This window comes from Manis javanica, chromosome 5 (genome assembly GCF_040802235.1).
Source record: "Manis javanica isolate MJ-LG chromosome 5, MJ_LKY, whole genome shotgun sequence".
Taxonomy (NCBI): Eukaryota; Metazoa; Chordata; class Mammalia; order Pholidota; family Manidae; genus Manis; species Manis javanica.
In genome coordinates this window covers 114,020,354-114,032,655 of record NC_133160.1, presented here as the reverse complement: position 1 = coordinate 114,032,655, position 12,302 = coordinate 114,020,354, and the positions used below count along the sequence as shown (strand labels likewise).

The 12,302-nt window shown below is 37.9% G+C and overlaps 1 protein-coding gene across 1 annotated transcript in view; it reads right to left on the bottom strand.

The window, feature by feature from the left end:
* BTC (betacellulin) overlaps positions 1-4,907 on the bottom strand; it is a 74,081-nt gene extending 69,174 nt beyond the window's left edge. Inside the window, exon 1 of the mRNA XM_073238076.1 lies at positions 4,838-4,907. Coding sequence (XP_073094177.1) covers positions 4,838-4,907 — 70 coding nt within the window. The remainder of the gene's footprint in view (positions 1-4,837) is intronic.
* Between the last annotated feature and the right edge of the window lie 7,395 nt (positions 4,908-12,302).

Below are 12,302 nucleotides of genomic sequence, written 5' to 3'. Positions count from 1 at the left end.
CATGTCATTTCTCCCTATTTCTGCTTATACAGAAGACTGTGATACTGGGACTATTTCAGCAAACTTTTTTCCTTTTTGAACTTTTAAGACAAATATCCATTATCATTTTGCATACTTGTACATCTTATTCCCACCTTATTCCCATGCCCATCCCCATACACACACACACAGTAGCCCCAACACAATTTCCTTCTGCCTCGCCTTCCAAGATGAAGCCTTGCAACTCTGCCGCAGGAGCGGTGGGCAGAGAGCCAGCATTACCTGACAGAAGAGTGTGGAGGCGGCTGGAGTAGGCCCAGTGCGTGACTTGCTAGAATGGCTTCCTGCTGGTGGAAAAGTCCGGAGGAGCTAATAGGAATAGAAGGAAGTGGAAAGGAAAGACTGATGCATATTTGGAGAAAAATTAAGGATTGGACCTAGGGGTTCTATAGGTCCTCTAGGGTCTAGGTAGGCTGCTCCAAGTAATTGCCAGGCCCAGGGCAAAAGTGAAAATAGAGGTCCACATATCATATGACTAAATGCTGTGAAATATAACACAAACTGTTCAATATATAGTGTTCTATCTTCCCATCTTAATAAATATAAATTCATAACAACAAAATAAAAATTTGTTTGAAGTCATGCTTTGTATCTGACCAAAGATAACTGAACTTAATTGTTATCACAAAGTCTGGGTGTTCTGTGATAGTGGCCCAATATAGTAGCCTAGTGATATGTGGTTGAGTAATAAAGACAGACATAATTTATAAATGACTAATGCTCTTTAAGATTTTTTTCCTTGTTTGCCTTCATTTCAGCAAAATCATTAATTATGTTGTTTAATCAAAATTATCCGTATGATTTAATGCAAAACAATGTGGAGGTTCCTCAAAAAATTTAAAGTAAATCTACCATATGATCCAGCAATTCCATTTCTGGGATTCCCAAAGGAACTGAAAATAGGATTTTGAGGAGATATATACACTCTTATGCTTACTGCAGCATTATTCACAATAGCCGAAACACAGAAACAGTGACCTAAATGCCCATCAGTAGTGGCTATGGAATATTTCTCAGCCATGAGAAAGGATAGCATCCTGCCATTTGCAACAACATGGACAAAACTTGAAAACATTTTGCTAAGTGAGAAAAGTCAGACACAAAAAGACAAGTACTGTATGATATCACTTTTATGTGGAATCTAAAAAAAGCCAAACTCATAGAAACAGAGAAAAATGGGGCTGCCAGGAAATAGGGGATGGGGACAGGACAGATGTTGTTTAAGAGTACAAACTTAGAATGAGTAGAAACTAAGCTCTAGAGACCTAATATGCAAAGTATAGTGAATAAAGACAACAATGTTGTATTATAATCATCAAACTTGGCCTTTAACTTTAATTATTTCAACCACTTGAAAGAAAATATAATTATGTAATATGATAGAGGTACTAATTATTGCTATAATGCCAATCATATTACAAAATATAAATGTACCAAATTAATACACTGTATACTTTAAATTTATTACACAATGTTATATATCAAATACATTTTAATTTAAAAAGCCACATAATATGGATTCTACTGACAGTGATGACCTAAAGGTTTGAAGAGTAGAGCAAAATTGTAAAAAGGCCAGGGTTTGACTCTTACTGAGCTGACTTTGTCACATGTTTATCATGAATGTATCACTGTGGCCCCAGGGGATGGAATGTTCTGACTGGCCAGTTCTTTTTCAGCTCAACAATCACAAAGCCAATGAGAAGGTCTTTCCTTCATTTACACCTCACCCTCCCACTGCCGTCTCTCTGAATGAGATGTCATTGAAGTATTTTTTAAAATTATACTTGTGGCAACATTTTGAAATGAGACATGTACTCATAATAAATTGCTAAAGGAACTCTTGCTTTGTATTTATATATAGTTCAAAAATGTGTACAACTAAAAATATATGACTTTAGGATATATCCATAAATGATAAAATCTATAAAGAAAAGAAAGGGGATAAAACACAAACACATACTCACACAATTCAGCCAGTGGTTACCTTCAGGGAAAGAACGGACAGGATAGGATCAGAAAAGGCTCAAATGTGGCATCAAAATGCTATTAATATTCCATTTCTCAAAGTGGAGCCAGGTACAAGGGTGTCCATTTTATTATTACTTCTTATTTCTCATGCATGTTATAAATATTATATAATGAATGAAACAGTAGAAAAAAATCAGTGAAACCAAAAGCTGGTTCTTTGATAAAATAAACAAAATAGATAAGCCCCTAGCCAGACTTATTAAGAGAAAAAGAGAATGTACACGCATCAACAGAATTAGAAATAAAAAGGAAAAATCTTAATGGACCCCAAAGAAATACAAAAAATTATTAGAGATTACTATGAAAATCTATATGCTAACAAGCTGGAAAACCTAGAAGAAATGGACAACTTCCTAGAAAAAATACAACCTTCCAAGACTGACCAAGGAAGAAACAGAAAATCTAAACAGACCAATTACCAGCAAAGAAATTGAATTGGTAATCAAAAACTACCCAAGAACAAAACCCCTGGACCAGATGGATTCACTGCTGAATTCTATCAGACATAAAGAGAAGACATCATACCCATTCTCCTTAAAGTTTTCAAAAAAAATAGAAGAGGAGGGAATACTTCCAAACTGATTCTATGAAGCCAGCATCACTCTAATACCAAAACCAGGCAAAGACCCCACATAAAAAGAAAATTGCAGAACAATATCCCTGATGAATATAGATGCAAAAATACTCAACAAAATATTAGCAAACCAAATTCAAAAATACATCAAGAAGATCATACACCATGATCAAGTGGGATTCATCTCAGGGATGCAAGGATGGTACAACATTTGAAAATCCATCAACATCATCCACCAGATCAACAAAAAGAAGAACAAAAACCACGTGATCATCTCCACAGACGCTGAAAAAGCATTCGACAAAATTCAACATCCATTCATGATAAAAATTCTCAACAAAATGGGTATAGAGGGCAAGTACCTCAACATAATAAAGGTCATATATGACAAACCCACAGGCAACATCATACTTAAAAGCAAGAAGCTGAAAGCTTTTCCTCTGCAATCGAGAACAAGACAGGGATGCCCACTCTCCCCACTGTTATTCAACATAGTACTGGAGGTCCTAGCCACGGCAATTAGACAAAACAAAGAAATACAAGGAATCCAGATTGGTAAAGAAGAAGTCAAACTGTCACTATTTGCAGATGACCTGATACTGTACATAAAAAACCCTAAAGACTTCACTCCAAAACTACTAGAACTAATATCTGAATTCAGCAAAGTTGCAGGATACAAAATTAATACACAGAAATCTGTTGCTTTCCTATACACTAATGATGAACTAGCAGAAAGAGAAATCAGGAAAACAATTCCATTGACAATTGCATAAATATTCTTATGGATAACATTTAATTTTAAAGGTAAAATAAAAGAAAATCTGACCTAAGTTTAATTTGAAACTTTGGTAACTAGGAGCTACAGAGTTTAAAGAGAATGTTGTTTGGCCATAATAGTAATTATTTATAGGACATATTTGAGAGACCCGGCTCTCTGCCTTTCCTTCACCTTTTGCCTTCTGTTGATCTGCTAGGCCTGCCCTGAGTCCATGAACACAACTGGAATGAGTTAGAGGGTGATTCCAGCACCTCCTGCCCAGCAGTCTTAGCAGCCATGGCAGCACTACCTACCACTCATGGAATATTTGTGAGAGGCCCCACTAAGCCGGGTGCATCTCCAAGGTTGTGCCATTGTGCATCTGTCTGGTTGTTTTGGATTTAAGAAGAAGAAACAAGAAAGACCAGAGTATATTCTCTTTGGCAGGCTTCTCCTTAATGTCCCTGTGAACTCGGAGAGCCATGTGCAAACACATCTACAATCTCAGATGCTTCATCAGCGATGAGACTGTGTGTTATGGACTGAATGTTTGTGACTCCCCAAAATTCATATGTTGAAGTCCTGAGTCCCACATGATGTTTTTCTAGAGATGGGGCCTTTGAGAGATAATTCTGGTTAATGAGATCAAGGGTGGGGCCTCCTAATGGGATGAATGCCTTCATAAAAAGAGACATAAGAGCACCTGCTGTCTCTCCCTCTCTCTCTCTCTTATCTCTCTCTGCCACATAAGGACATAACCAGGAAGAGGGCACTTACCAGGATCAAATGAGCCGGAGCCTGATCTTGGACTTTTCAGCCTCTAGAACTGTGAGAAAATAAATGTCTGTGGTTTAAACCACCCAATCTGTGGTATTTTGTTATATATGGCAGCCCAAAATGACTAATACATTATGAAGTCACTACGGTTAACTAAACAGAAAGGGGATATGCAGCAAGACTTCTTAGTCCTGAACACACATAAATCTCTCAATAAAAAAGACAGTTTTTTATGAAAAATTTGGGGCATTATTTTGTTACATTCTATGTGTGGCGAGCCACCTTTGGAGTCACGTGCCTGGGGTGGCTCCTGGGAGATCCAGCTTTCCTTTGGCTCTGCCATGGTGGCTAAGATTCCCTCCCTTAGAGTCACTCTTTAAAGGACTTATGGAAAATACATTCTTCAATGGGGTCAATCTAAAGGAATGAAAAAAACTTGTAATGTATTCGGAGGGATAACCTGGACAGTGAAAAAACTGTTAGGGCTCATGAGGTAGGCAAGGTGGACACTAGTATTCTTGTTGGACAAACAGGTATCACAGAGGATGGATGAGGGGCTTCCTTTAACCTACATAGGGTGGCAGATCCAATATCCTAGAAATGCATGACCGTCCCTCAGCTTCCTTAGGATCAGAGGAATAGAGTGGGAAGTTACTTACTGAGCTGGGACCAGTGCAAGGGGATGGAGCGATCCCGAGAGATCTTTGATCCAAGCCATGCGAGAAGCATGATGCGAGGAGTTACCCACTTCCATCCCGGTATGCAGCTCACCCAGGGAAAGTGTTCCTGCCTGTGCGATGCAGAATTAATACCAACACCTTCATTTCTGGTTCTGATCTCTAATACTGTCCAAGTCCCTTCTCTGTGCACTTATAACAGCTCTTTAGAGTCAACAGATTTTCATAATATATTGTATTTGAGGAATATACATTGTCATTGATTAGGCTCAAGGTGATTATTTTCTTATTTTTGGAATACATGCATGTATGTGTTCCCTCTGTCTGAAAACCCCTTCCTTTCTGTCCCTCCACCACTACCACAGTCATCCACACAACTGGCTTGGCGACTATTCTTTCTTCAAAGTTTGGTTGAGAAGACACAAGCCTATGTATCTGATCAGAGCTATACATAATAATTATGCATTTCAAGTATGCTAGAAGTTAATTTACAAAAGTAAATTAGGTGATTTGTGTTAGGATATATAGGTGACCTTTTGAGAAGATCATTATACTGATTTTATCATTTAAAAATAGAATAAAATACTGTTCAAAATATTTTCTTCTGGGAATTCCTCTCTCAAACTAACGGACCCAAGTGGCAACTTTATTCCTATCGCACCAGGTTTACTCTGATCTGCAGCCTTCCAAAAAGAAATAGCACACAGGCTCTGGAGCTATTCAAATCCTGCTTCTTGCTACTTTCTAACAATGTTTATTTAACCTCTCTGAGCCTGAGTTTTCTCTTGCATGTAGGACTGAAATAATTGTTACCTTGGAGGGCAAGGTAAGAACCAGAGATAACACATGTAAAGTCGCTGTTACAGTGCCTGGCATACAGCTGGTACACAGTGCATGGTGGTGCTCACCTTGCTGAGCATGCTTTCATGCCCAGCAGTATACAGTCCATTTCAAATCCCTGTATCCATCAGAGGCTCCAGCATAAGATGCTCAAAAATTGTTTGTAGAATGAATAAATGAATGAATGAACGATGAATGGGTACAAGGAACACAGTAATCTCGTTGAATTAATCAGTAATCTGTTGGAATACTATTATCAATGTCTTCTAGCTAAAGCCCACCTAGAACACACCTGTACTTAAATAAGTTGGGTTTATGATCCTCACAGCCAAGAAGAATGTGCATCATGGGAAACCGGGAGGCATCTCAGTGGAGCGTCAAGAAGAACTTACAGGGTTTACGCTTTATGTGAAGAGGCTTTCCGGGAGGGCTTAAGGAAATGGGGTTTTGCTCTAGATTGGGTGCTGTCAGTAAGCGGGTGGAAATCTATGATTGAGCCTCTTAATCTTATCTAGAGAGAGAAAAAACTAGAGTGAGGTTAATGCTGTACTTGGTAAAGAGATAGCAGCTACTTGTTTGAGGCAGGATAGGGGGTTTGGATCATTCTGTGGTTCATGATGTTGTCAGTGTTCAAGTGCAATGGTCTTGTTTCGATCCATCAGTGTCACAGAATAGCCTTCTCAGATGCTAGTGTTCTGTGAAATTATGTGAAATTACTCAACAGGAAAACACCCAAAACCCAGCTGTAACTATGAGTCTGCTCCTCATGTCAGGAAGTGTTTCTTCTCCTCACTCTGGAACAGCTCTTGCATAATAGGATTTAATTATTGAAAATATGTGTCTAAGGACTGGTGTCTATCCCTCTATGGGACATTTATTTATTTTTCACTGACTTTTAGCTAAATCCTTACATTTGGGCAGCTGAGTGTTTAATATTTACCAAGAAAATCTCCACTTAGTGACTCTTCCTGTGCAGGTTCAGGTTGGAAAAATAAATGAGCATAACAACATAGCACAAAGAACCAAATCACGGCTTTTTCATTTTCTTGCATTATATGAAGTTATTTGGTTACAGGTCCAAAAACAAAATAGGGTTTAGAGCAAGAAATGAAATAGGTAAAATCCCAAAAATTCCAGTACAAGTTAGATTCAAACAAAGGCTGTAGTGAATGTCACCAAAAGCAGTTCATCAGATGATATCACCATTATACAGAAATAGAAATAGGAGTAGGCTGCTCTTTCTGAAAACCCCTTCCTTTCTGTCTCAACACACATAAATCTATTTTTACATGCCTATTTATTGCTTTCATCCAGTATATACATATATTTTATACACACATACATTGTTTTTTAATCCTCACAACATTATAAACTGTATTACTATCATTGCACAGGAAATGATAACTGAGGCTCAACGATGTAAAGTAACTCTTCCAAGACTGCCAGCAGTAGGGGACAAAGCAGATATCAGACCTCAAGATGGCAGACCACCCCCCACAGCATCACTCACTCTCCACTCCTTCCCAGGGTGACTGCCAACAAGTCATGGATTCTAGCACGAGGGTGAGGTCAACCAGAACCAACCAGCTTGAGATCGTAAGTAAGAAACTTACAATTTTCATAACTGTCATTTGTTCTGAGGTTATTTTAAAGTGAAGATGGATAATGTTGTCAAGACAATCACAAAACTAAGGTGATAAAATGGAACCTAATAAGAAATGCATTTGAGTTTGTTTTTCATTTTGTTTGTTTTGTTTTGTTTTATTTTTAGTGATGGCGCTGATGCAACACTGTCCCATGGAGAAAGATGTGAAATCCAGTAGACATACTGTTTAGTCACCAAAAGCAATGCCAGGTTTAGGTCTCTAGGCAACAGGAACTGAGACAGATTTAGAAATGCAAGAGGTTTATTGGAAAATTTGGGAGGAGCGGGGTGTTGGCAAGAATGCCCTTGAAAGATGTCTTAGTCTATTCAGGCTGCATTAACAAAAATATCACAAACTGGCTGGCTAAGAAACAACAGACATTTATTTCTCACAGTGACGGAGCCAGGGTGAAAGCAAGGGCTCCCCTTCCCCTGCCTTTCCAATTAACCACCACAAAAGACAAAGAGGGAAAAAGAAGCAGGGTTGGGCAGAAAAACTTTCAACCTCAAGATTGACCTGCCACCTGTAAAAGGAAAGAAAGGAGGAAACAGGATTGGACAGGGAAAGCTCTGACAGATCTCTACCAACCCAACGGGTCATTCTGAACCCACTGAGCAGAAGTGGCAATTTCCAAGGAACCCACCCTGGTCACTCATTGACTGGGAGTTGCCCAGAAAGAGTGTGGCTTCAGCTCCAAGGCTTGGCAGATCCTGAAAGGGCTGAAGTTGGAGGCTGTCAGCCAACTGCCCTCCCTGCATCTGGAAGGCAAATTCTTTCCTAAAGAGAGATCCAAGGGGTCTGTCTTCGTGGCTCTCTCAGAAGGTGTGTGCTAGTAAGGAGTGGGAGTCTTCCTTAGGTCTGTGGCCACCAAGGTGAACTGTCTCCAAATACATTCCCTTCCTTAGTCCTGCATTCATGTCCATCAAGCGGCATTCAGATGGGTCATTTGGTTTAGTAGATACCCCAATGCTGGAAAAGAAAGGATCAAGGAAGCCAACCCAAAGTATAACAGCCAACTAGGAAAGGTTACCTGTCAAAGTAAAAAAATAGACCATTAGAGCAGCATTGCTATTGGTCCACTTCCTGATTTTACAAGTGGGGCCAGTCCACAGCAAGGTGAACGCACTTGCCTGCAATCACAGAACGGTGGAACTAAATAGAACCCAGGTCCATGCTACCCACTCACTCTTGTTAAGGAGCATCAGTACACATTAGACCAATCACCCCTGCATAACCAGGTAGAAAAATCTGTTCCTAAACATGAAATGCTGAGTACCTGATTTGGATGCTGTTCATCATATCAATGTTTAGCAACCCATGAGATCTTTCCAGAAACAGCCTTTAAGTATGATTCACACATATCACACTTGCTTTAAACCAGGCACTTTTAATGGCTTCAAATTTTCAGTCCATTACTGTTGTTGTAGCTGAAACAGATCCATAGATGCCAAGATAAAGTTCTTCCAAGGTTCCTCTCTTAAGGGTTTCCTAGCTTTCACAGACTTCTATTTTGAAAACTTAGTAGAAAATTCTGTACTCTTAGGTGAAATGTTGGTGTCTTGTATGGTGACTCTACTTTGAGATCTTAGCCCGGGGTCATGCACATTTTACAGCCAAAGTCTAAGGCATATACAGAAGAGAAAATAATTAACTTTTGAATTGTTCCTTATGTTTAATATTTCCTAGAAAATTCTAAGTTCCAGAGTTGCTTTTATCAGATGGCTATCATTCTATATTTATCATATTTCATAGTTTTATGAATGTTAGAAAATACTGATAATTTATGATGACCGACCTCTTAACAATTTGTAAACAACTCACTATGTTTATCAGACTCAGTGGCCAAACAAGGGAGAAATAATCTCCATTAAAATGAGATGGTATTTCTACTCTCACTCCCAGTCTCAAATAAAAATCAGATAATTTGTCATATTGGCTAAACCAACATGCAGACACCTAAATATTATATGAAATAAGGTGCACAGAAATCCCATTTGGCCAAGGATGTCTCAAGTTTTGATATCCTGTGATCATTTAACTTCCTCTGCTGTGTCTACTACTAACTCCTTGGCTCATTCCAACATTTCCCAGTCACGTTACTTTTCCGTCCTGCATACCTATCTCTTCCAGGTCTACCAAAGAAGGGGACCTCATTTTACAGTTTCTCTCCTCATGATATTCATTTGCACCCTGTTTCTTTTTGCTGTAGTGTTTACCAGAATTTTAATTCATTATTAGTTGGGCACTTATTTATTAAATGTCTATCTCTCTGCAAGATTATCAAATCTCTAAGGGCTGTATTTTCCTTGTTTTCTGCCATATTCCACGACCTGACACTACTGGGGTTTTGGTAAATACAGTTTTCTTCTTTCAGACTCAGATGCACAAAATTGGCCCATCTTTGTATCCTCAGTTCATGGTATACAATCAATACTGGCCTATGCCAGGTCTTTCTCTAGTTTATCCACTCATCTTTCCCACCCACATTTTTTTTACTCCCACTCACATTTCTCTCACCACCTACATCAACATTAGTGTATTTTGTATATGAAATGCCACTTGACATCAGTGGAAATTACCAGTATTTTCTAACTAATACTCTAACTATGCAATGGTTACCTAGACTGGTAAATATAATTGAAAATTACATAATGTTGTTTTGTTCACTATACATACTAAAAAATTTAAGCCATAGGTGTGATTTCAAAAATTTTCCAAAATGAGCACACCCACATCTGTCATCCAGACCAAGAAACAGAACACTGCGAACACCTCCTAGAAGCCCTGCCTGTGCTTCCTTCTGACACCACTATCTCCAAGCAAGATATCCTGGGTTTTAACACCATAGATTAATTTTGCCTGCTTTTAGCTCTTTATAAGTCAAAATCACATCATAGATACTCTTATGATTCTTGCTTTTTTTCCTCAACACAATGTTTGTGAGATCGATCCTTACCATTGCCTGGAGCTGTTGTTTATTTACCTTACTGCTGTACAATTTTCCATTATATGACTATATCAGAATTTATTCTATCTTACTGTACTTATTTATTTGCCTTTACTTTATTCCTACCTTATGAATTGCTTCTTCATATCCTCTGCCATTTTTCTTTTAAATTTTCTTCCTTTTTGTCAATCACATAAGTTTCTTACATATGCTAAATATTAATCTCTCTTTAGTATTGGAAATATTCCCTTCCAATCTGTTACCCAGATGTTAATTGTCTATGGGGGTCCTCATTGTACAAAAATATTTAGTTTTGCTTTTATTTAGTCAAACCCACTGGCTTTTTTGGTTTTGTTTTGGGTTTTTTTTCTTTTGCCTTTAGTTTTTTAACTTCTGAGGTCTTAGTTAAGGACAGTTAAATTACCATGAGATTTGCAGCTTTATGTCTCATAATTCAATCTTAAATCCACTTTTTTAATGCTGTGTGAGGAATCCAACTTTATTTCTTTCCATATAGTTAGCCAATTTGACTTGATTTGTGATACCATTCCTGATACATAATACATAGCTGTGTAAGCATGAAACTGTTTCTGGACTCTATTCCTGCACTAGCACCACATTAGTTACAAAATAGAACTAAAAGGTAAGTCTCTGCTCTTCAAATTTTCTTGGTTATTTGTAGACCTTTATTCACCTACATAAGTTTTAGAACTAGTCAATGTTCTCCAAAATAGAGCCTACTAATATTATAGTTGGAATTACATTGAATTTATAGATAAATTTTGGGCAGATTGACATATTTATAATAGAGATTGCCTAATCCATGAACATGGTCTTTCTCTACATTTTATTTCCTAAGTTTTCTGAGGAAATTTTTAAATGGTTATGTTAAATGGTTATAGTACCCATTGTCATAGCTCAGAGAAATATGCAAGTGTAAATAAAATGTTTCATGGGAAAGATATAAACATAAATTGCCCTTTGTATATTATAAATGGGATGGGATTGTGCCTCTTTGTGGCTTAGAGAGCATAGAAGTTGTGAAAAACAGTGTAAACTGGAAAGTTATGGAGTCAGGCAGACCAGGAGTAGAATTCCAGATTCTTTACTCACTGGCTGTAGGAATTTGAGCAGATTACTTATTGCCTGTGCCCTGCTTTCCTAATCTCCTGAATAGAAAGAATACCTTTGCAAAAACGAAATGTGAAAAATGCCTGGCACATGGTAGGTGTTTGATAAATGTCAGCTTCCTTTCTCTTTCCTTAAGTTTTCTCCTGGGAATCGGTTCCAGAAAAACACTAACTTTGCCATTCTCCTGCATCTTTGATAAAGCTGTGCTCATCTTAATACCCCCACCGCTACCCCAGTCTTCTCTCACTCTTGAGACAAGAAAATAAAATGCCTTTTGGTCTTAGAAGAAGCCAGAGACTGATATTTTCCCTTCTTTATCTTCCTATTTCATCAAATACTAAGTCCTCAGACCGTGAATACAGCTGAACATGATCTCAGCCAGGAGTGTGTCACTAGTATATAAGCACAAACTCTCCTCCACCCCAGAATGAAGTCCTTGTGTGTGTTATATTCTTAATCATAGATGCAATTGTATTCAATTTTTCATGTACATTTAAGTAACCTTCCATCTATCCTTTACCATATTGTTTTGTTTAATTCTTGCATACATCTTGCAAGTTGCAAATATATATTCATGTTAGTTTATGCATTTGCTGTCTCCCTCCTCCACTAGACTGGAAGCTCATGAAAATGGTGACTCTAATTGTATGAAGTGAACTGCACCCTGCCCAGAGTATTCAAAAATATGTATTGAATGTGTGACTGAGTTTTTTAAATTAATTGATTATCCAAGTATGAGGGTAATGTATTGTCAACCAGGTAAATAATTTTCTTCATTTTCAGAATTCATAAATGGACTTACATTGTTTCTGAATATCCACATTAATGAAGCAGACCCCTTGGGTTTTCAAGGCAGAGATTTCAAATGATGAAACTTCACAAG